This window comes from Tachyglossus aculeatus, chromosome 4, assembly GCF_015852505.1.
Source record: "Tachyglossus aculeatus isolate mTacAcu1 chromosome 4, mTacAcu1.pri, whole genome shotgun sequence".
Lineage (NCBI taxonomy): Eukaryota > Metazoa > Chordata > Mammalia > Monotremata > Tachyglossidae > Tachyglossus > Tachyglossus aculeatus.
In genome coordinates, this window is record NC_052069.1 from 111,390,177 (window position 1) to 111,414,752 (window position 24,576).

The 24,576-nt window shown below is 52.0% G+C and overlaps 2 protein-coding genes across 2 annotated transcripts in view; both read right to left on the minus strand.

Annotated features, from left to right (window-relative positions):
- Positions 1-1,436: 1,436 nt before the first annotated feature.
- CACFD1 (calcium channel flower domain containing 1) lies at positions 1,437-16,129 on the minus strand. Its single transcript, XM_038746006.1, has 5 exons — positions 15,822-16,129; positions 7,578-7,650; positions 4,541-4,666; positions 1,962-2,069; positions 1,437-1,616 (listed from the first exon to the last, which is right to left on the minus strand). Exons 1-5 carry the CDS (start codon positions 16,051-16,053, stop codon positions 1,529-1,531), a joined length of 627 nt encoding a protein of 208 aa, XP_038601934.1. The 5' UTR covers positions 16,054-16,129; the 3' UTR covers positions 1,437-1,528.
- A 1,642-nt stretch (positions 16,130-17,771) lies between these two features.
- The window catches only part of ADAMTS13 (ADAM metallopeptidase with thrombospondin type 1 motif 13), a 36,975-nt gene continuing 30,170 nt past the window's right edge, over positions 17,772-24,576 (minus strand). The window contains exons 29-33 of the mRNA XM_038744648.1: positions 23,934-24,222; positions 23,586-23,735; positions 20,680-20,856; positions 20,244-20,428; positions 17,772-18,460 (exon numbers count right to left, since the gene is read on the minus strand). Coding sequence (XP_038600576.1) covers positions 18,302-18,460; positions 20,244-20,428; positions 20,680-20,856; positions 23,586-23,735; positions 23,934-24,222 — 960 coding nt within the window. The 3' untranslated portion in view covers positions 17,772-18,301. The remainder of the gene's footprint in view (positions 18,461-20,243; positions 20,429-20,679; positions 20,857-23,585; positions 23,736-23,933; positions 24,223-24,576) is intronic.

Consider the following 24,576-nt stretch of genomic DNA (forward strand, 5'->3'; position numbering starts at 1 on the left):
CACTTTGGCCCCCTAAGTAACTTCCTCCAGGAATCTGGGTCTATGATGCTATTGGAGTCCCAAGGGAATACGTGGCCCACGGCCAGAAGGGGCTCTCCCAACTGCTAGTTCGGTGCTCTGCACATAGTAAGCGCTCGATAAGTATCACTGAGTGACTGAAGAACTCCAACCCCTAGCCCAATCACTGGGGCCAGCCTGGGTAGACACAAAACTGCACCAACATCCCAGCCCAGAATAGGGGATGGAGATCAAAGCCAGGTATCCGCCGGACCCTTGCTTTGTCGTTTCCCTCTTCCACAATCTCTCCTCCAGGTTGTGGGGGTTTGGGGGTGGGAATCTGCAGGGCTGACGGGCAGCTGGGGGCACAGGTAAGTGTCATCAAAGGACCCCGCCCCGACTATCCCACCAGATTCCCAGCTCGTGGGACTCTGCTGCCCCGCAAGAAAGGATCTCCGGTATCCCTTGGGAGAGAGGAGGCAGGCCCAGTCGGGGTGGGGATTCCCCGGGGCTCCACGGCAGAGCTGCCCCTGAGCAGAGGACCAGAGCTCCAGAAGGGGCACTCCCTTCACGCCGTTCCCGCTGACCGCCACACTCACCAGCCTGGACGCTTCAGCCCTGGAGTGACGGGGGCCCGAGATGCTTTTGAGCAAGGTGGAGCAGCGGTGAGGAGCAGGGGATCGGGGTGGGGAGTGGACTGTTGTGGCCACCCTCTCCCCGTGGTGGGCCTGCTCTACAGGACCCCTCTTCCAAGTCCAGGGAGGGTCATCTCTAGAAAAGCTGCCCTCGGGCAGGAGGAGAGTTCAAGCATTTGATGAGTTGCATAAAGTCTGAACACCAACCCCACAGCCAGGCACACGGAAAACCCACCGGGTGACGGCTGCTGGGAAAGCAGCAACGACAGCAGCAGCAACAACGGGAAGAAGGGCCCGGGGGGCCGGGAGGGACCCGGGAACAGCCGCCGGCTCCGCCAAAACCGTTCCGTCTCTGCCAACCGGGGCTGCCCGGCCTCTAAACCGCACGGTTGCCTCCTCCAGTTCTACCCCGTGGCTCACGCCCTCAGGGGTACCCTCCTGGCCTACCCACGGGGGCTTCTGAGTCACCCGGTCTGCCAGCCTGGGGGAGGGGGCCGTGGGAAGGTCCAAGACCACCAGGTTAGATGATGGAGTTGAGGCCGGACGAGCACCTGACTGAGGGGGGAGAGGGCTTTGTCTAGGGGTCAGGGAGCGCGGACACCCAAGTTCGCTGCTGCGCAGAACTCCCCTTCCACTTTGGGTATCAGGGTGGCCCAGTGCGGCAGCCACAACCCCTAACCTCCCCATGTCTTTGTGCCCCTGGGCTGACACCCACCCCCACCCCGCACAAACCCAGAGTGGGCCGGAGGTGGGCCCGAGTGTCCGCAACTCGCAGAGAAACGGGGCGACTGAAGAGTAGTTCAGGGTTCCCCGGAGCTCCCCGGTCCCGGCTCCGTGCGGCCCTTCCGGGGCCCCGGGACGCCGAAGAGAGATAGGGAGTGGGCATCGGGGGGGTCTCACAGCTGTCCTTCCATCGTCCCCGCCAGCTTCTCCTCATCCTGCTGCTTCTGCTGCTGGATCCGCGCGTAGGCGATTGCGTCTCCCCTGGAGAGAGAGGGGGTCATCATTAGCCCCTGGGCTGGGCAGGCTGACAAGGAAGCGCCAGAGGCAGATAGAGTCGGGGCGAAGGGAAGAAGGAGGAGCGGAGACCGGCTGGTCAGATGTGCGGGTCGAAGGTGAGGCCTCGGGGCTAAAGGGGCAGCTCTATGGGAGTGTGGCTCTACACAAGCCCCTCGAGTGCTCTGCGCCTCAGTTTCCTAACATGTGAAATGGGGAGAACTGAACCGACCCTCCTCGCGGGGGGAGTTGGGAGGCACGGCTGACGGAAAGGAGGACCACGGAGGGCTTTGGGAATTCCAAGCTAAAACCCGAAGGCGCCGACGGAAGTACTTTTTGCCCAGAGCGGAGAGGCCGTAGAGGACGCCGGTGGCGAAGGCGATGGCGTTTCCCAGCAGGGTGGTCAGGGTCAGGCTGATGACGATGGGGACCGCTGCCATCCTGCCGGGGAGACAGAGCATAAGGGAATCGGAGGCCGACGGGACTTCGGGACAACCGACCCTCGCTCGCCCACCCTCCCGCCCCCCAGCAGACCAATTCCAGGTCACTCCCTGCAGCCGGACAGGAGCATCCCGCCTGCTCGGGGAACACTGTTACCGGGAAGAAGCCGGGTAGCCTCGTGGAAAGAGCTCAGGCTTGGGAGTCAGACAGCCTGGGTGCTAATCCTGGCTCTGACACTCATCCGCTGCGTGACCTGGGGCAAGTCATTGCACTTCTCTGGGCCTCAGTTCCTTCATCTGCAAAACGGGGATTCAATACCTGTTCTCCTCCTACCTATACTGGGAGCCCCACGTGGGACCTGATTATCTACCCCAGTGCTTAATACAGTGCTTGACGCATAGAAGGTGCTTAACAAATACCACAATTATTAATCAATCAATCAATCAATCAATCCATCAATCGCATTTATTGAGCGCTTACTGTGTGCAGAGCACTGTACTAAGTGCTTGGGAAGTACAAGTCGGCAACATCTAGAGACGGTCCCTACCCAACAACGGGCTCACAGTCTAGAGGGGGGAGACAGACAACAAAACAAAACAGGAGGATGGTCGGACCACCTGGCAACGCTGAGCACACAGCTCCCATTTGTGCCAGGAATGGAGGGAATTTGGGAGGGAATCCTCCACCGCCCCCTCCCCAAACTGTCCCCAGTGGACAAGAGTCCACAGAATTGGACGGGCGGTCCGAGGAGTTCCCACTGCCTCCGGTACAACCTGGCCCCGGGTCTCACCGCTTGGGCGGTCCCCCATAGAGCTAACCTAAATCCCTCTTGCTGCAGTTTAAACTCATTTCTTTTTTTTCCTGTCAGCAGAGGAGGCACGAGTCAATTGGTCACCATCTTCTAGAGGGCAAACTTGCGAGGGCTAGAAGACTACTCCCAAGTTATCCCAAGTTACTCCCAACTCTATATGTTACCAACTTGTACTTCCCAAGCACTTAGTACAGTGCTCTGCACACAGTAAGCGCTCAGTAAATACGACTGAATGAATGAGTGAAGTTACTCCTGGGCTTCCTCTCCTCCAGGCTGGCTGAGCCTAGTTTCCAGAGTGAGAAACTTCTAGCTTGGCAAGGGAAGCTGCCCTTTGCTATCCTGTGTTATTATGGGAAGCGGCATGATGTAATGGAAGGGGACAGGCCCAGGGGTCAGAAGGTCCTGGGTTCTAATCCTGGCTCTGCCACTTGTCTGTTGGGTGGCCTTGGGCAAATCACTTCATTTTTCTGTGCTTCAGTTCCCTCATCTGCAAAATGGGGATTCATCAATCAATCAGTCGTATTTATTGAGCGCTTACTGTGTGCAGAGCACTGTACTAAGCGCTTGGGAAGTACAAGTCGGCAACACATAGAGATGGTCCCTACCCAACAGCGGGCTCACAGTCTAGAAGGGGGAGACAGAGAACAAAACCAAACATACTAACAAAATAAAATAAATAGAATAGATACGTACAAGTAAGATAAATAAATAGAGTAATAAATATGTACAAACATATATACATATAAACAGGTATGTATATATATATATATATATATAGCCTTCCCAGATTGAGCCCCTTCCTTCCTCTCCCCCTCGTCCCCCCTCCATCCTCCCCATCTTACCTCCTTCCCTTCCCCACAGCACCTGTACATATGTATATATGTTTGTACAGTTATTACTCTATTTATTTATTTATTTACTCTATTTATTTATTTATTTATTTTGCTTGTGCATATCTATTCTCTTTATTTTATTTTGTTAGTATGTTTGGTTTTGTTCTCTGTCTCCCCCTTTTATCATCAATCATCATCAATCGTATTTATTGAGCGCATACTATGTGCAGAGCACCGTACTAAGCGCTTGGGAAGTACAAATTGGCAACATATAGAGACAGTCCCTACCCAACAGTGGGCTCACAGTCTAAAAGGGGGAGACAGAGAACAAAACCAAACATACTAACAAAATAAAATAAATAGAATAGATATGTACAAGTAAAATGGAGCAATAAATATGTACAAACATATATATATATATATATACTTCTAGACTGTGAGCCTGCTGTTGGGTAGGGACTGTCTCTATATGTTGCCAACTTGTACTTCCCAAGCGCTTAGTCCAGTGCTCCGCACACAGTAAGCGCTCAATAAATACGACTGATTGATTGATTGATTGATATATACATTAAGACAGTGAGCCCCATGCAGGACAGGGACTACAGCCAATCCTATTTGCTTGTTACCACCCTAGCGCTTAGTACAGTGCCTGGCACGTAGGAAGCGCTTAGCAAATACCACGATTATTATCCTGGGTTCTCCCAGCGGCTGAAGCTGTCACCTTCTCCCCCCCGTCCCCCATCGCCCTGCCGGGAAGCAGCAAAACCATCGTGGCTGCAGCTGGGTGTCCAGAGCGGCCCCTGCCCGCCTCCCCCACGCTCCCTCACCCGCAGTAGAAGACGGCCTTCTGCCAAGGGCGCAGCCGATCGGCCTTGGCGGCCGCGAGGTTCGCGAATTCAATGAACTGGCAGCAGAAAGGGGCTTCGCAGAGCACCAGGACAAAGGCGTTTAACCTGGAGTTGGGGGGAAGACAGAGGAGGGCGTGAGGGTGCCGGGAAAATGGCCCATCACCCACCAACCAGCCCACAAAACCGGGAAGGGAAAGGGCACAGAGCCAGCGGCCCCCGGGGGGGCCACGGTACTGCCCGCGAGCCGGACCAACCCGGATCCTGGGAAATGCCCGGGGTGAAGCAAGCATCTCCTGGCTCAGTGGAAAGAGCCCGGGCTTTGGAGTCACAGCTCATGGGTTCGAATCCCGCCTCCGCCACAGGTCTGCTGTGTGACCTTGGGCAAGTCACTTCACTTCTCTGTGCCTCAGTTACCTCATCTGTAAAATGGGGGTGATAATAATAATAATAATAATAATAATGATGGCATTTATTAAGCGCTTACTATGTGCAAAGCACTGTTCTAAGCGCTGGGGCGTTTACAAGGTGATCGGGTTGTCCCACATGGGGCTCACAGTCTTATTCCCCATTTTACAGATGAGGGAACTGAGGCACAGAGAAGTTAAGTGACCTGCCCAAAGTCACACAGCTGACAAGTGGCAGAGTCGGGATTTGAACCCATGACCTCTGACTCCAAAGCCCATGCTCTTTCCACTGAGCCACGCTGCTTCTGTGATGACTGTGAGCCCCACGCGGGACAACCTGATCACCTTGTATCCCCCCAGTGCTTAGAACAGTGCTTTGCACATAGTAAGCGCTTAACAAATGCCATTATTATTATTATTATTATTATTATTATCATCACCTGAGGGAGAGGGGGCAGGAAGTGGGTAGCCTGCAGAGAAGCAGCATGGCATAGTGGATAGAGCACGGGCCCGAGAGTCACAGGGTCATGGGCTCTAATCCCAGCTCCGCCACTTAGCTGCTAGGCGACCTTGGGCAAGTCACTTCACTTCTCTGAGCCTCAGTTCCCTCATCTGTAAAATGGGGATTGAGATGGTAAGCCCCACGAGGGACGGGGAGTGTGTCCAACATGATTTGATTCTTCCCACCCGCGCGTTTAGTGCGGTGCCTGGCACATACGGGGTCAAATCCCGGCTCCGCCAACTGTCAGCTGTGTGACTTTGGGCAAGTCGCGTGGCTCAGTGGAAAGTTAACGGGCTTTGGAGTCAGAGATCACAGGTTCGAATTCCGGCTCTGCCACATGTCCGCTGTGTGACCTTGGGTAAGTCACTTAACTTCTCTGAGCCTCAGTCACCTCATCTGTAAGATGGGGATTAAGACTGTGAGCCCCACGTGGGACAACCTCATTACCTTGTTTCCCCTCCCCAGCGCTTAGAACAGTGCTTTGCACATAGTAAGCGCTTAACAAATGCCTTCATTATTATTACTATTAAGTCACTTCACTTCTCTGTGCCTCAGTTCCCTCATCTGTAAAATGGGGATTAAGACTGTGAGCCCCACATGGGACAACCTCATTACCTTGTTTCCCCTCCCCACCGCTTAGAACAGTGCTTTGCACATAGTAAGTGCTTAACAAATGCCTTCATTATTATTATTATTAAGTCACTTAACTTCTCTGTGCCTCAGTTACCTCATCTGTAAAATGGGGATTACAACTCTGAGCACCCCGTGGGACAACCTCATTACCTTGTTTCCCCTCCCCAGCGCTTAGAACAGTACATTGCACATAGTAAGCACTTAACAAACGCCGTCATTATTATTATTATTAAGTCACTTAACTTCTCTGTGCCTCAGTTACCTCATCTGTAAAATGGGGATTACAACTCTGAGCACCCCGTGGGACAACCTGATCACCTTGTAACCTCCCCAGCGCTTAAAACAGTGCTCTGCATGTAGTAAGCGCTTAACAAATACCATTATTATTATTCTAGTAAGCACTTAAATGCCACAATTATTATTATCGTTATTATTATTTAGGCAGGGGCCGATGGCTAATGCCAAGTGGAGCCAGGGGAAGGATCTGCTCTTGGAGGATTTCACGGGTCCACGATGATCTGACTAGCGGGCACTGTAATAATAATAGTTGTGGTATTTGTTACAATCAATCAATCAATCGTATTTATTTAGCGCTTACTGTGTGCAGAACACTGTACTAAGCACTTGGGAAGTACAAGTTGGCAACATGTAGAGACAGTCCCTACCCAACAGTGGGCTCACAGTCTAAAAGGGGGAGACAGAGAACAGAACCAAACATACTAACAAAATAAAATAAATAGAATAGATATGTACAGGTAAAATAGGGTAATAAATATGTACAAACATATATACAGGTGAGTTACAGTGCTTCCTATGTGCCAGGCACTGTTTTAAGCGCTGGGGTACCGACAAGATAATCAGGTTGGATAGAGTCCCTATCCCACGTGGGGCTCACAGCCTTAATCCCCATTTCACAGATGAGTTAACTGGGGTACAAAGAAGTGAAGTGACTTGCCCTAGGCCGCACGGCAGACACGGGGCAGCGCCGGGATTGGAACCCAGGTCCTTCTGAGTCCCAGGCCCGTGCTCTATCCACTAGGCCACGCCGCCCAGCCGGGGGAGTCCGACTCTGCTGCCCTTTCCCTTCACAGTTTGCCCAGGCTTGCAGGGTGCGGCCACCAAGTGACCTGCCCTGCCCAGGACCTTGGGCACACCCGGCCCCCACCGGACCCAGCTGAGGCCTCTCCATCATCATCAATCGTATTTATTGAGCGCTTACTGTGTGCAGAGCACTGTACTAAGCGCTTGGGAAGTACAAGTTGGCAACATATAGAGACGGTCCCTACCCAAGAGTGGGCTCACAGTCTAAAAAGTGGGCTCACAGTCTCCATGCCCCCGGGCCCGCTGCTGGGGCAACCAGCTGTGCCGAGCCAGGGTCATCATCAATCGTATTTATTGAGCGCTTACTGTGTGCAGAGCACTGTAAAGGCGGCCAAGAAATCCCCCCCAAATCCAGACCCGGCATTTGGCTACTTACATCATCCACACGCCAGCCGCTATGTTGAGCGGGTGAACGGTGACGCAGCTGAAGAGGCCAGAAACTGCACACGCTTAAAGGCAAGACACGGGGACACAGGAATTAGTGGGGTGGAGGGGAAGTCTGTCCCCACCTTGGAGCCGCCCAATCGATCAATCAATCAATCAATCGTATTTATTGAGCGCTTACCGTGTGCAGAGCACTGTACTAAGCGCTTGGGAAGTACAAGTTGGCAACGTATAGAGACGGTCCCTACCCAACAGTGGGCTCACAGTCTAGAAGGGGGAGACAGAGAACAAAACCGAACATATTAACAAAATAAAAGAAATAGAATAGATATGTACAAGTAAAATAGAGTAATAAATATGTACAAACATATATACATATATACAGGAATAAATAAATAAATAGAGGGAGATCAGGCCCTTTGGGGGGAAGGAGTGTGGGGGGTCTGGGCGCTTCAGTACAGTCCCAACCTCTGGCTCAAGACAGGTGGATATCCAAAAAACAGGGATAATCAAAACATCCAGCTACAGGACCAGTAATGGTAATAATTGCGGTGTTTGTTAAGTGCTTACGATGTGCCAAGCACTGACCCGAGGGCTGAGAACCACGTCCCATTCATTCAGTCATTCATTCAATCGCATTTATTGGGCGCTTACTGCGTGCAGAGCACTGAACTAGGCGCTTGGGAAGTACAAGTTGGCAACATCTAGAGACGGTCCCTACCCAACGACGGGCTCACAGTGTAGAAGGTGGAGACAGGCAACAAAACAAAACATGTAAGGTGTCAAAACCGTTGGAATAAATAGGATTATAGCTATATACACATCATTAATAAATGTAGCAAATATGCACAAATAAAATAGAGTAATAAATATGTACAAATATATACAAGTGCTGTGGGGAGGGGAAGGAGGTAGGGCTGGGGGGTGATGGGGGAATAAGTAAGTGGAAGAGCAGGTATTGAATCCCCATTTTGCAGATGAGTCGTCAGAGGATGTGGGTTCTAATCCCGGCTCCGCCGCTTGTCTGCTGTGTGGCCTTGGGCAAGTCACTTCACTTCTCTATGCCTCAGTTACCTCAGCTGTAAAATGGGGATTAAGACTGTGAGCCCCGCGTGGGACAACCTGATTACCTTGCATCTATCCCGGCGTTTAGAACAGTGCTTGGCACCTAGTAAGTGCTTGACAAATACCATAATAACAATAACAAGAATAATAATAACTGAGCCACAGAGAAGTGAAGAGACTTGCCCAAGGTCACACAGCAGACAAGGGGAGTTACCGGGATTAGAACCCAGGACCTCTGATTTCCAATTCTGCATTTCAGTACAGATGTGTTTGCAGAGAAACAGCACGACCTCGTGGGTAGAGCACGAGTCTGGGAATCGGAAGGTCACGGGTTCTAATCCCGGCTCCGCCACTTGCCTGCTGGGTGACCTTGGGCAAGTCACTTCACTTCTCTGGCCCTCGGTTCCCTCATCTGTAAAATGGGGATTAAGACTGTGAGCCTTATGTGGGACAGGGACCTCGTCCAGGCCGATTATCTTGTATCTAGCCCAGAGCTTAGAACAGTGCCTGGCACATAATAAGCGCTGAACAAATATCGTAACTATTATTATAAAGCCACACTCCACGAAATCAAGGGATCCCCAGAGACCAAAGATGCCTACAAACTTCTCGTTCCGGGAAACGGGAATCCAAAGCAAATGTGAAGTCAAAATACCTCTTTGGCCCCTCCGCTACTACCCCAGTGAGCATTTCTGGGGCTGCAGGGTGGGAGGAAGCCAGCCGACTGTGCAGGTAAAGGGGTCTGGAACATAGTAAGAGCTTAACAAATACCACAGGGAAAAAAACCCCACAAACTTCCCATCTTTGCCATGAGAATGAGTCACACTGGGTTCCCAACTGCATTCCAGACTCCCAAGCCCTCCCGGCTTGCACTGACGAAACAGACACCCCAAATGGACGTTACCGCTACGCTTACCGGCTGGGCACTAAGACCCTTGCGACTCTTCGGGCCATGAGGGGCTCCAACCGTCAAAAGAGCCGGCAATAACTGAAGAAATGCGGGAGGAAGTGGCGGGAATAGGAGGGGGATTTGCTTGACCGTTTCCCAAATAACGGCTGATCCCGGACATCTCCCAGAGAGCCCCGAGAGGCAGGAGATGTTGCTAGGAGAGCCAGGGTCACGTGAGGCCCAGGACAGCGTCAGTCAACTGTATTTATAGAGCGCTTACTGTGTGGCGAGCACTGTACTAAGCGCTGGGGAGAGTAGGCCAGAACAATAAACGGGCCCAGTCCTTGCCCACAACGAGCTTACGGTCTAGAAAGTGTGAGAGGAGCAAACCTGGAGCCCAAAGGAAGTGTCATCGAGGCGGAGGCTCCGGATCCGTCTCTGACCCTCTGGGCAGACGGGAGGGCAGGGGGTCGAGGGCGGCTGATTCTTCTGAGCCCCCCGCATACCGAAAGGGGCAGTCCCCGGGGCCACAAGCAAGCCACTCATGAAACTTGCGACAACTGAGCTGCATCCGATCCGGCTGACACAGAACCTGAATTCTCAAGTGTAACCCTATCCCCAAGGCACAGGGCATGGGAATCAGGGGGGCGTGGGTTCTAATCCCGGCTCTGCCTCTTGTCTGCTGCGTGACTCTGGACAAGTCGCTTCGCTTCTCTGCGCCTCGGTCGCCTCGTCTGGAAAATGGGGGTTGAGACTGGGAGTCCCACGTGGGACGGGGACTGTGTCCAACCCGATTGGCTTGTATCCGCCCCTCTGGGAGTCCCACGTGGGACAGGGACTGTGTCCAACCCGATTTGCTTGTATCCACCTCAGCGCTTAGTACAGTGCCTGGCACACAGTAGGCGCTTAAATATACCATAATTATTCCTTACTGGGGACGGTGAGGGGCAGGGACCCGGCGGTGAGTTTCACACGTTAGAAGCTGAACCCAAACCCGGCCGCGTGACAATCCCTCTGAGGGGTTCATGGCTGTAATAATAATAATGATGATGGCATTTATTAAGCGCTTACTATGTGCAAAGCACTGTTCTGGGGAGGTTACAAGGTGATCAGGTTGTCCCACGGAGGCTCACAGTCTTAATCCTCATTTTACAGATGAGATAACTGAGGCACAGAGAAGTTAAGTGACTTGCCCAAAGTCACACAGCTGACAATTCGTGGGCAGGGAATGTGTCCGTTATATTGTTGTGTTGTACTCTCCCAAGTGCTCTGTACCGTGCCCTGCAGCCTATGGTAAGGAATCGGTCAATCAATGGTACTTACTGAGCGCTTACTGTGGGCGACTGTACTAAGTGCTTGGAAGAACACAGTACACAACAGAGTTGGTAGACACGTTCTCTGCCCACAAGGAGCTTACAGTCGAAAATCAACTCCTGGGCGCAAGTTGTCGGTACTGAAGCCTCAGGACGGGACTCGTCGGCCCCTCTTGACAGAAGACTCCGTCCAGCCGGCCAACTGACCATCCATCCATCTATCCATCCAATCCATCGATCATTAGTGCTACTATTAGACCCTCTGGCTGGAAGTGGGGGGCAGGGGAGAAAGGGGATGAGTAGATTTTGCATTTTCTTACAAAGCCTTTGTTAATAAAGGCTTTGGGCCAGAAACCCAGCTGTCCGGCGAACAGATAAACCCCTCCTGTGTCCATGAGACACTTACACCCGAAGCCCCCATTTCCCATCTGCCCCCGTGGGGCCTAATGGAAAGAGCCCGGGCGTCAGAGGATGTGGGTTCTAATCCCAGCTCCACCGCTTGTCTGCTGTGTGACCTTGGGCAAGTCATTTCACTTCTCTGGGCCTCAGTTTCCGCATCTGTAAAATGGGGATTCAGTCCTAATCCCTCCTAGTTTGACTGCGAGGCCCGTGCGGGACAGGGACCGTGACCAACCTGATTCTCTTGTCCCTCCCTCCACCAGGCCAGCCGTCATCTGTTCTGTGCAACCTGGCTCCACTCACTTCCTCATACCCCGCACACTCCTGAAGCAGACCACACGCCCCATCGGCCAACAACTTAGTATAGTGCTTACCCCTCGTAAGTGCTTTTAACAGGTACCACTTACAAAAAAAAAAAGACGAGTTAAGGCCCTTTAAGTGATTAGAGGACAACTGTAAAAAAAATAAAAAATCAGAAAAGTGGCAAGCTGAGGCTTGATTACTGTCTTCGGCCTCGACGGCAGAGAGCAGCCAAGGTTAAGGAGATGAAGATCACAAAGCAAATCCTTCACCGAGCAGGATCACACAAGAAACGGGAGCCCGTCTTGTTCCCCAGTGGACCCAGATGACCCTGAGCTGCGTAGGCGGGCTGTTTTGGGAGGGGGAATTTTGTGGATGATTTCTTCCTTTCCAGCTACTGTAGCCTCTCTTGTCACTCCTCTGCCCCTGCCCACAACCCCTCTCCACCTCCCCGCCTGCCACTGGTGCAGGGGAGGAGAAACGCAGTTTACCCTTCTGGGCATTGCTTTGCATGGTTTACTCTCTAATATAATAATAATAATAATTATGGCATTTGTTAAGCTCGTACTACGTGGGGTAGATCCAAGGTAATCAGGTCATCCCACGTGGGGCTCACAATCTTCATTCATTTAATCGTATTTATTGAGCGCTTACTGTGTGCGGAGCACCGTACTACGCGCTTGGGCAGTACAAGTTGGCAACATATAGAGACGGTCCCTACCCAACAACGGGCTCACATTTTACAGATGAGGTAACTGAGGCACAGAGACGTTAAGTGACTCGCCCAAGGTCACACAGCTGACAAGTGGTGGAGGTGGGATTCGAATTCACGACCTCTGACTCCCAAGCCCGGGCTCTTTCCACTGAGCCACGCTGCTTCGCTGGATGGACTCTAAACTCCTTGTGGGCAGGGAATGAGTTTGCCAACTGCCTCCGGCCTGTAAGCTCATTATGGAAGGGAACATGTCTGCTAATTCTGTTGAACTGTACTCCCCCATGTGCTGCGTACAGTGATGATGATGATGATGATGATGATGATGATGATGGCATTTAGTAAGCGCTTACTATGTGCAAAGCACTGTTCTAAGCGCTGGGGAGGTTACAAGCTGATCAGGTTGTCCCACGGGGGGCTCAGTCTTAATCCCCATTTTACAGATGAGGTAACTGAGGCTTAGAGAAGTGAAGAAGTGACTTGCCCAAGGTCACACAGCAGACATGTGGCAGAGCCGGGATTCGAACCCATGACCTCTGACTCCAAAGCCCGGGCTCTTTCCACTGAGCCACGCTGCTTCTCTGAACATCGTTCGCGCTCGATACCACTGATTGCACTGCATTCTCCCAAGCGCTTCATACAGTATTCTGCACACCTAAGCGCTCAATAAATACTTAATAAAGACTTTGGGCCAGAATTCCAGCTCTCTGGTGAACAGATGAACCCCTCCTGTTCACGAGACCCTTACACCCGAAGCCTCCATCTCCCATCTGCCCCAGTGGGGCCTAAGCGCTCAATAAATACCACCGGCTGACTGATCGATTGCGCTGTGCTCTCCCAAGAACTCTGTACAGAGCTCCGCACACAGTAAGCGCTCCGTAAATATCACGCTCGATTGTTGTGTGGTTACGGGAGGCCCCAGGCCGAGACAACGTTGTTCTCCAGCTGGGACTCACTCTCCTGGACGTGCTCCATGCCTCCGCCGGCCCAGCGGTCGTCTCTCCCGTGGGATCAGGCTCCGTGAATTCCTCATACCTCCGGAAGCAGAGGACGCTTCCCCCCTCCCAGCCCCACAGCTCTTAATAATAATAATAATAATAATGATGATGATGGCATTTGTTAATCAATCAATCGTATTTATTGAGCGCTTACTGTGTGCAGAGCACTGCACTAAGCGCTTGGGAAGTCCAAGTTGGCAACCTATAGAGACGGTCCCTACCCAACAGTGGGCTCACAGTCTAGAAGAGGGGCTCAAGCGCTTACTATGTGCACAGCACTGTTCTAAGCGCTGCGGGGGGGGATACAAGGGGATCAAGTTGTCCCACGTGGGGCTCACCGTCTTCATCCCCATTTTACCGATGAGGTCACTGAGGCTCAGAGAAGTTAAGTGACTTGCCCAAGGTCACACAGCAGACATGTGGTGGAGGCGGGATTCGAACCCATGACCTCCGACTCCAAAGCCCCTGCTCTTTCCACTGACCACGCACTTATGTATCTATCTGTCCTATTATTTATTTGTATTGATGTCTGTCTCCTCCCCCCTAGACTGTGAGATCCTTGTAGGCGGGGAATGTCACTATTTATTGCTGCACTGTACTTTGTCAAGCACTTAGTACAGTGCTCTGCACAAATGTAATGCTTAGTGTGATTGAATGAATGAAAGTTGGGGGTTTTTTTGTTTGTTGTTACTATTTGTAAGTCACAATTTTTCCGCCACACCGTACGAAAGAACAATGTTAATACAATGAGCGACGAGCGTAGCTGCTGATTCCGCTGCATTCATTCAAGCGTATTTATTGAGCCCTTACTGTGTGCAGAGCACTGTACTAAGCGCTTGGGAAGTCCAAGCTGGCAACCTAGAGAGACGGGCCCTACCCAACAAAGGGCTCACAGCTGTGTGGGATAATGGCTCCCTCTACCCACCAAATCAGAGTCCGAGTCAGGATCAGAAAGAGTCTTTATTCTTTCTCATGAGAAAGGGCACCACCCCCGTCGCTCAAACAGCATCAGCCGGGGAGTGCCCCCAAACTGGGTGGGACAGCGGCTCTACCCACCAGAGTCCGAATAAGGATCAGAAAGAGTCTTTATTCTTTCTCATGAGAAAGGGCAGCACCCCCGTCGCTCAAACAGCATCAGCCGGGGAGTGCGCTTGGTGACTGTACGAAGCCGATCTTTATAGCCCTAACGCATCCTCTTCCTCCCACCGACTAGCCCCTTTCTCCATTGTCTGGATACTTAGGGCGTACAATTTAATCGTGGCAGCTAGCCCCCAACACGCGCTCACGCACGAGGCTGACAGTGGCCTCGTGGTTTAACCTGCATCCTGCTTTTTTTTGTAAACAGGTCCTGCCATGTGGCTGTTTTATTTTCCCTTTATCTCCTTCCGGTTTGCTGGATCTGGTGTAACCCGGCCTGGCCCGGGGAAATAGCTTCTGCCTTCCCTCCTGGGGTCTCATGAGGGAACTTCACTGGGTTCCATCCCTCACACAGTCTAGAAGGCGGGGACGGGCAACAAAACCAAACATATTAACAAAATAAAATAGAATAGACATGTACAAGTAGAATAGAGTAATAAATCCGTGCAAGCATCTATACATATATACAGGTGCTGTGGGGAGGGGAAGGAGGGGGAAAGGAAGGAGGGGGCTCAGTCTGGTACTTGTTTTGTTGTCTGTCTCCCCCTTCTATCTAATCAATCAATCGTATTTATTGAGCGCCTACTGTGTGCCGAGCACTGTACTAAGCGCTTGGGAAGTACAAGTTGGCAACATATAGAGACGGTCCCTACCCAACAGTGGGCTCACAGTCTAAACTGTCTAGACTGTGAGCCTGTTGTTGGGTCGGGACCGTCTCTATATGTTGCCCAATTGTACTTTCCAAGCTTTCCCTTCAAGGCCCTGCTGAGAGCTCACCTCCTCCAGGAGGCCTTCCCAGACTGAGCCCCTTCCTTCCTCTCCCCCTCCTCTCCCTCTCCATGCCCCCATCTTACCTCCTTCCCTTCCCCACAGCACCTGTATATATGTATATATATTTGTACATATTTATTACTCTATTTATTTTACTTGTACATATCTATCCTATTTATTTTATTTTGTTAATATGTTTGGTTTTGTTCTCTGTCTCCCGCTTTTAGAGTGTGAGCCCACTGTTGGGTAGGGACTGTCTCTGTATGTTGCCAATTTGTACTTCCCAAGCGCTTAGTACAGTGCTCTGCACATAGTAAGCGCTCAATAAATACGATTGATTGATTAGTACAGTGCTGTGCACACAGTAAGCGCTCAATAAATAGGACTGACTCTGCAGCGAAACAAAGAAAGGAAGGGGGGGTCGGGGCGCGTGCCCGGAGGAGGGCGCGCGCCCGGGCCTGGCGCGCAGGCGCAGAAGGGGGCCGGGCGCGTGTCCGGGCCGGGCGCGCAGGCGCAGTGGCAGGCCCCTCCCCGCGAGCGCGCGCGCGCAGGCGCAGAAGGCGCAACTGTGTCCGGGCCGGGCGCGCAAGCGCAGAAGGCGCCCCTCCCCTCTTGGCGCGGGCAGGATGGTGATGGAGACCCCACTACTCACCGATGGCGCCCATGACCGCGGCCAGGCGGCAGAGGGCTTGGTACCACCAGCTCATGCCGTCCTCCGGAGGGGCCGGCGCGGAGGGCCCCGGCGCCGGGGACGCCTCCCCGAAGGAGCTCATGGCCCCGTCTGCGCCCGCCCGCCCAACGGACGGACGCTCCGCCGCCCGTCGCCTAGCAGCGCGGTGCACTGTGGGGGAGGCGGGGCCGGAACGCCGGATTTGCATATTCATGAGGACCGGGGGTCACGTGGGGGCCGGCCCCCCTCACCCGCTCCGATCCAGCCTGTTTCGGGTTTTTTTAATGGCGTTTATTAATAATAATAATGTTGGCATTTGTTCAGCGCTTACTACTGATAATAATAATGGCATTTGTTCAGCGCTTACTACTGCTACTACTACTAATAATAATGTTGGCATTTCTTCAGCGCTTAATAATAATAATAATAATAATGTTGGCATTTGTTCAGCGCTTACTAATAATAATAATGGCATTTGTTCAGCATTTACTACTACTAATAATAATGGCATTTGTTCAGCGCTTACTAATGATAATAATGGCATTTGTTCAGCGCTTACTACTACTACTAATAATAATGGCATTTGTTCAGCACTTACTAATAATAATAATAATGGCATTTGTTCAGCGCTTACTAATAATAATAAAATGTTGGCATTTGTTCAGTGCTTACTAATAATAATAATGGCATTTGTTCAGCACTTACTACTACTAATAATAATAATGTTGGCATTGTTAAGCACTTACTAATAATAATAATAATGTTGGCATTTGTTCAGTGCTTACTACTACCAATAATAATAATAATGGCATTTGTTCAGCGCTTACTACTACTAATAATGTTGGCATTTGTTCAGCACTTACTACTACTAATAATAATGTTGGCATTTGTTCAGCGCTTACTACTACTACTACTAATAATAATGTTGGCATTTCTTCAGCACTTACCGCTACTAATAATAATAATGTTGGCATTTGTTAAGCGCTTACTAATAATAATAATAATGGCATTTGTTCAGCACTTACTATGTGCAAAGAACTGTTCTAAGCACTGGGGAGGTTACAAGGTGATCAGGTTGTTCCCCAGGGGGCTCCCAGTCTTCATCCTCATTTTAAAGATGAGGTAACTGAGGCCCAGAGAAGTTAAGTGTCTTAATAATAATAATAGTATTTGTTAAGTGCTTACTATGTGCAAAGCACTGTTCTAAACGCTGGGGAGGTTACAAGGTGATCAGGTTGTCCCATGGGGGGCTCACAGTGTTCATCCCCATTTTACAGATGAGGGAACTGAGGACCAGAGAAGTGAAGTGACTTAATAATAATAATAATAATGGTATTTGTTAAGCACTTACTACGTGCAAAGCACTATTCTAAGCGCTGGGGAGGATACAATAATAATAATAATGGCATTTGTTAAGCGCTTACTATGTGCAAAGGTGATCAGGTTGTCCCACATGGGGCTCACAGTCTTAACCCCATTTTCCAGATGAGGGAACTGAGGCCCAGAGAAGTGAAGTGACTTGCCCAAAGTCACACAGCTGACAATTGGCGGAGCTGGGATTTGAACTCATGACCTGTGTCTCCCAAGCCCGGGCTCTTTCTGCTGAGCCACGCTGCTTCTCTGCATTTGATTTGGTTGGTAATTGAGAGGCAGCGTGGCTCAGCGGAAAGAGCCCGGGCTTGGGAGTCAGAGGCTGTGGGTTCTAATCCCCCGGCAGGCGTGGCGGAGTCAGGATTAGAACCCATGACCCTTCAGACTCCCAAGCCCGTGCTCTATCCTGTACGCCGTGCTGCTTCCCTAGACTGTGAGCCCACTGTTGGGTAGGGACTGTCTCTATATGTTGCCAACTTGTACTTCCCAAGCGCTTAGTACAGTGCTCTGCACACAGTAAGCGCTCAATAAATACGATTGATGATGATGATAGAACCAATATCGTGAAAATGAGGCCGAGACTGCTTTGCCCTTTATTGACGTCCGTCTGCGTCCCCTGCCTCCTGTTCTCCCGACCACTCTCCTGCCACCCACTCTGGGAGGGGAGGAGAAGGGACTCCGTGACCCGTAAAGGCCGCTGGGCTATCAGGAGAGCATTCCCTGGCGGAATCAGAGGCTTCCCAAGGCAGGGAGGGCTGATTCTGGATCATCCCCAGCTCCGGAGGCACGTTTTTCCCCCTGGGGTCTTTGCAAAAATACAAGGGGCACGGCGGCTACGCCGGGACTCGGTACCAAGGTTGGATGGGAGGTGAAAGATGAAGGTCTACGAGACAGAACGGTGCCCGTCTCAAAATACCTTCTGGCCGAGCGGCCTCGCAGACATTTGAGATGCTTTCACGGCCCCTGGGCAGAAAGGAAAACTGGGGCCCAAGGGCGGGGCGGGCCTGGCAGGGACAAGAGGCAGGCCCTGGCTTCGGGAATGCCACCTTCGTCTTCCCGGCGCCCCCCCTCCCGCCCATCTTCCTGTCCTATTATCTGGCCTTAAGGGTCCAGTATTGGCCCCGGAAGCCGGTGTGGTCATCTCGGAAGCCCTCGCTGAATTCGATCTCGGCCTGGCTGCCCACCGATTCCCAGTAGAAGAGCCGCGGCCCGTAGAACGTCGTCGTCTTCATGAGCAGCGTGTCGCGGATCTGGGGGAGGAAAGCAGCTCAAAAGAGCTCGCTAGGTTGCCTGCGAAGTCATGAGCTTCACCAGGGCCCAACCTGGCGTCGCCCTAGTGCGGTCCGGGCATCCCGAGACCTCCGTAAAATCCCAGCAGCTGAATATCGGTATCTGAGATATCTGTATATATGTGCCGCTTGTCAGCTGGGTGACTTTCGGCAAGTCACTTCACTTCTCTGGGCCTCAGTTCCCTCATCTGGAAAATGGGGATGAAGATTGCGAGCCCCCCATGGGCCAACTTGTACTTCCCAAATGCTTAGTACAGTGCTCTGCACACAGTAAGCGCTCAATAAATATTTTACTTGTACATGTTTATTCTAATTTAATATGTTTTGTTTTGTTGTCTGTCTCCCCCTTCTAGACTGTGAGCCTGCTGTTGGGTAGGGACCATCTCTATCTGTGGCCAACTTGTACTTCCCAAGCGCTTAGTACAGTGCTGTGCACACACACGATTGAATGAATGAATGAACCTGTTCACCTTGTGTCCTCCCCAGCGCTTAGAACAGTGCTTTGCACGTAGTAAGCTCTTAAATACCAAAATTATTATTATTATTATTACATATTTATCACTCTATTTTACTTGTACATATCTATTCTAAAATAAAATAAATAATTCTATTTATTTTATTTTGCTAATATGTTTGGTTTTGTTCTCTGTCTCCCCCTTCTAGACTGTGAGCCCACTGTTGGGTAGGGACCGTCTCTATATGTTACCAACTTGTACTTCCCAAGCGCTTAGTACAGTGCTCTGCACACAGTAAGCGCTCAACAAATACGATTGATTGAGAAAGCACAAGGTGAAGGTCTCCAGCCTTTCTCCCATCTTAAAAGGATGGAGTAGCCGGGGTGTCGAAGGAAAGTGACAAAGAAGGAAGCCGAAAGAGCAGAAGGGTTTTTGTGACTTTAAAAAAGAAAAAGAAGACCCGTTTTCCCCTCTTTAGATGATGTCAGGGAAATAGCAGTGCTTTATACAGGAAGGGAAGTAACCCCGTTTTCTATCACTGTGCCCAAGAAGAGCAAGGTAAAACGCAGACAAAATTACTCACTAGCTGAAATCCACCTCAAGATTCTTCTACTCTGTTTCAGCCATCGCCAAGAATGCTGGTAACACGGGAAGGGGCCTTTTCTATTTTACCCCTACTTTCCACTGTCCCTTTAGTTTCTCAGGCTCGGAAATCTCGGGGAGGGAAGGGGCCTCAAGATGTCATCTAGTCTATCCCTGGAGGTCACACGGCAGGCAAATGGTGGAGCCGGAATTAGAACCCAGGTCCTCCGTCTCCCAGGCCTGTGCTTTTTCCAGTAACGTCACCCTGCTTCTCAACAGAGTTCAATCAATCAATCAATCGGATTTATTGAGCGCTTACTGTGTGCAGAGCACTGTACTAAGCGCTTGGGAAGTACAAGTTGGCAATATATAGAGACAGTCCCTACCCAACAGAAGGGGAAGAAGGGGAGGTTGAGAAGAAACGGAGAAATAGGGTTTCTCTAACAGTCTTTAAGGGGGGATCAGGGGTGGAAAGGAGGGTATGTCTACATGTTTTATTTTGTTGTCTGTCTCCCCCTTCTAGACTGTGAACCCGTTGTTGGGTAGGGACCATCTGCATATGTTGCCGACTTGTACTTCCCAAGCGCTTAGCACAGTGCTCTGCACATAGTAAGCGCTCAATAAATGCGATTGAATGAATGAATGGACCTCCGGAAGTGTCCCCTACTCACCCCACCCCGGCCCCCGTCTGCTGTCGGTTTCCTCACCGAAATGTAGCTGGCCTGAGTCTGATTGGCTCCTGCCGCCCGGTCAATGGCCAGAGCATGGATGGCTATCCGAGCCTGAGGAGCCACGTTGATGAAGATCCGACATCTCCCTTGGTTTTCCAGGCCCGGGCGCAGCGGGGGACTGCTAATATCCCCCTTGGGACCGAACAGCTGCACGTCACACTCTGAGGGAGACAGTGGTGCCGTCAACCAAGCCCGGGAGAAGAGAATCCACCCCGGCATTCCAGGAAGGGAGGAAACGGGATGGGTTTGCCCCATCCCGAACTCCTGGGTGAATCCGAGACACTCCCAGGCAATCGGGGAAAGCGGGGGGGTGGTGGGGGGGAGGGAGTCAAAGGATTCGGGGAACGCCAGCGAATCGGGGAGACCATCGTCCCGAGGAGCCCCATCCCGCGAGATTCCCCGGGCCCGGTACCTCGGTAGTATCCGTCCGTGGCTGCTTGGCTCCAGTACCGCAGAACGACCCCGCTCCCGGCCAGTACGCGCCTCTGCCTCACCGTCAGCGTGTTGGTCCTGGAGCCGAAGGTCATCCCGGTCAGCTGCCGGCAGGCTTTCCTCCACGTGAGCCGCCCGACCATCAGGAGCATTTCCCCTGCGATTGGGAGGTGAAGCCAAGTTAGCTGCCCCGGTTAACGTTTTTCCCTCGCGCTCTGTGCCTTCAAAGTCCCAACTAAGGGCCTGACGGGCAAAAGGTGAACCAAAACACGATCCCTCCCTGAAAGACACCGTGACTCGGTTTCCCTGCAGCGCTGCACCTCGCCCATTCCCAAACACCCAGAACTGACGTGGAAGCTTTGCCAGGATTCCCGCGCCCTAGCCTGAATGGGCTGGGGACACGGCGGAATATACAATAATCCCCCCACCAAGGCACTCATGGCACTGGGGAGGAGAGGAAGGCAAAGGAGCCAAGTCCATCGTGCCAAGGGAAGCTAATTCTATTTATTCTGACGATTCTGACACCTGTCTACGTGTTTTGTTTTGTCATCTGTCTCCCCCTTCTAGACTGTGAGCCCGTTGTCCGGTAGGGACCGTCTCTAGACGTTGCCGACTTGTACTTCCCAAGCGCTTAGTACAGTGCTCTGCACACAGTAAGTGCTCAATACAATTGAATGAATGAATGGAACTTCTGGACCGTAAGCTCAATTAAAAAGAAGAATTTTTCATGGCATTCGTTAAGCGCTTACCATGTGCCAGGCACTGTACTAAGCACTGGAGTAGATACAAAGTTGGACGCAGTCCGTGTCCCACGAGGGGCTCACAGTCTTAATCCCCGTTTTACAGATGAGGTCACTGAGTCCGAGAGAAGTGAAGTGACTTGCCCAAGGTCACACAGCAGACAAGTGGCAGAGCTGGGATTAGAACCCAGTTCCTTCTGACTCTCAGGCCTGGGCTCTATCCTATATACCCTTGAATAATTGTTGTATTAAGCGTTTACTATGTGTCAAGGACTGCTCCCTTCAGTCATCCCCCCTCCCAGCCCCACAGCACTCATCCAGCGCTTAGAACAGTGCTTTGCACATAGTAACTGCTAAATAAATGCCATCATTATTATTATGTATATATATATATCTGTCATTTGTTTATATTAATGTCTGTCTCCCCCTCGAGACCGTAAATTAATTTGTGGGCAGGGAATGTGTCCGTTATATTGAATTCTCCCGAGCATTTAGGACAGTGCTCTGCCCACGGTAAGCACTCAATAAATAGGATCGACTGACTGACCGAATGTACTAAACGCTAGGGTCAGTGTAAGATAATCAGGTCCCACGTGGGGCTCGGCCTTAGGGGGAGGGAGAACAGGTACTGAACCCCCATTTTGCAGATGAAGGGACAGAGGCACAGAGTAGTAAAGTGACTTGCCCAAGATCACTCGGCGTACAAGTGGCAAAGCCGGGATTAGCACCCAGGTCCTCTGACTCAGGCCTGTGTCTTTCCACGAGGCATGCTGCCGCGCTTGCGGGCAAGGAACGCCCCTATTACCCCTACTGTATCCTCCTCTCTCACGCGCCTAGTACAGAGCTCAGCCCACAGTGAGCGCTCACTGCGCTCCACTGATCGCTGGACCGACTCAGTCAGTCGAATGCATTTATCGCACCCTTTCAGGGTGCAGAGCACTGTACTAAGCGCTTAGGAGAACACTGGAAAGAGCCTAGGAGTCAGAAGGTCATGCGTTCTAATCCCGGCTCCGCCACTTGTCCGCTGAGTGACCCTAGAGAAGCAGCGTGGCTCAGCAGAAAGAGCCCTGGCTTTGGAGTCAGAGGTCATGGGTTCAAATTCCGGCTCTGCCAGTTGTCAGCTGTGTGACTTTGGGCGAGTCACCTCACTTCTCTGGGCCTCAGTTCCCTCATCTGTAAAATGGGGATTAAGACTGTGAGCCCCACGTGGAACAACCTGATCACCTTGTATCCCCCCAGTGATTAGAACAGTGCTTTGTACATAGTAAGCGCTTAACAAATACCATTATTATTATTGGGCCAGTCCATTCACTTGTCCGGGCCTCAGTTACCTCAACTTTAAAACAGGGGTTAAGACTGTGAGCCCCGCGGGACAGGGACTGTGTCCCACTAGATTTGCTTCTACCCACCCCAGTGCTTAGGACAGTGCCTGGCACATAGTAAGTGCTTAAAAACTACCATTATTATTAGTAGTAATAGTAGAGGAGCAGCATGGCTCAGTGGAAAGAGCACGGGCTTGGGAGTCAGAGGTCATGGGTTCTAATCCCAGCCCCCCACACCCCACGTCTGCTGTGTGACCTTGGGCAAGTCACTTAACTTCTCTGAGCCTCAGTCACCTCATCTGTAAAATGGGGATGAAGACCGTGAGCCCCACGTGGGACAACGCGATCGCCTTGTATAATAATGATAATAATAATAATGATGGCATTTATTAAGCGCTATGTGCAAAGCACTGTTCTAAGCACTGGGGAGGTTACAAGGTGATCAGGTTGTCCCACGGGGGGCTCACAGTCTTCAGGTAACAGGCACAGAGAAGTTAAGTGACTTGCCCAAAGTCACACAGCTGACAATTGGCAGAGCTGGGATTTGAACCTCTGACTCCAAAGCCCGGGCTCTTTCCACTTAGCCATGCTGCTTCTCTTGTATCCCCCGCAGCGCTTAGAACAGCGCTTTGCACCAAGTACGCGCTTACCAAATGCCGTCATTATTATTATGACAATATAAGAGGGGCATTCCCTGCCCACAACGAGCCTACAGTCTTGTATCTACCCCGGCGCGGAATACAGTGCTTGGCACATAGTAAGTGCTTAGCAGGTGCCATAATGATGGTCATTTCAGAGTCCAGAGGAGTGAGGGATGGACGCACCGGCGCTGCAGTTGAGGGAACTCTCCAGGACGTGGAGGATCACCACCTCGCCCAAAGGGCGGCCGATGGCCACCGTGCAGTCGGCCGTCGCCCGCGGCCCCGTCATGTTGATGGTCCCCGTGGCTCCGAGGTGGTGCTTGCCACAGGCCCCTGCAGAGGGGACAGAAGCCGCAGGTGAGGACCGAGGCGGCCCGGTCTCCTCAGAGCGTCTCGGAGAAGACCGACACGGGGCGAGCCCCACGGAAGGGGCCGTTCCTTCCTCTGGACGCCCCCCGCGTCGTACCCGCCGCCAGCCGGGCGAGCTGGGGGCCGAGCGGCTCAGCGGGAAGGGAGGGAGGGAAACATAACTGGACTCCTCGAGGTCCCTCCGTCCCAGGGGCTCCAGAGGCGCGGGGGCCGAGGGGGCAGGAGGGCGCAGGAGATCCGGGGCTCGGTCCGTCTTGGCGCGTCTTGGTGCGCCTTGGTGCGGCACCGGGCCGGGCCCCGTCTCCCGGGGGCAGGGCCCGGGGGAGCACCTCCTCACTGTCAGGGGCTTGGGGACGTGCCGGCACAAGACCGCGGGCACCGGCTGGAGGGTGGGCGGCTTGACGCAGTAGTCGTGGCGGAGCTGGATGCCGTTCCCACAGGAGACAGAGCACTAAAGGGGACAGGGATTCTCGGGCACCTTCGTGGCGGATGCCAACGTCAAGGCCCCGCACTTACGTACGCCTATGTCATTTCATTTATCCCTTTGCTCGTCCCCACCCCCAAACCACTTAATGTACATATCTAGACTGTGAGCCCACTGTTGGGTAGGGACTGTCTCTAGATGTTGCCAACTTGTACTTCCCAAGCACTTAGTACAGTGCTCTGCACACAGTGAGCGCTCAATACGATTGATTGGTTGATTATTTATCCCTTTGCTCGTCCCCTCCTCCCAGCCCCGAACCGCTCATTTACATATCTGTAATTTTATTTTCTCGTACTGATGTCTGTCTCCCCTGCTCTAGAC

Coding starts and splice junctions, on each gene's coding strand:
- CACFD1 (XM_038746006.1), bottom strand. CDS start 16,053: ATGAATATGCAAATCCGGCGTTCCGGCCCCGCCTCCCCCACAGTGCAC. Junction 4,667..7,577: donor GCGGCTGGCGTGTGGATGAT/GTAAGTAGCCAA, acceptor CCCCAACTCCAG/GTTAAACGCCTTTGTCCTGG. Junction 1,617..1,961: donor CTCTCCGCTCTGGGCAAAAA/GTACTTCCGTCG, acceptor CTCTCTCTCCAG/GGGAGACGCAATCGCCTACG.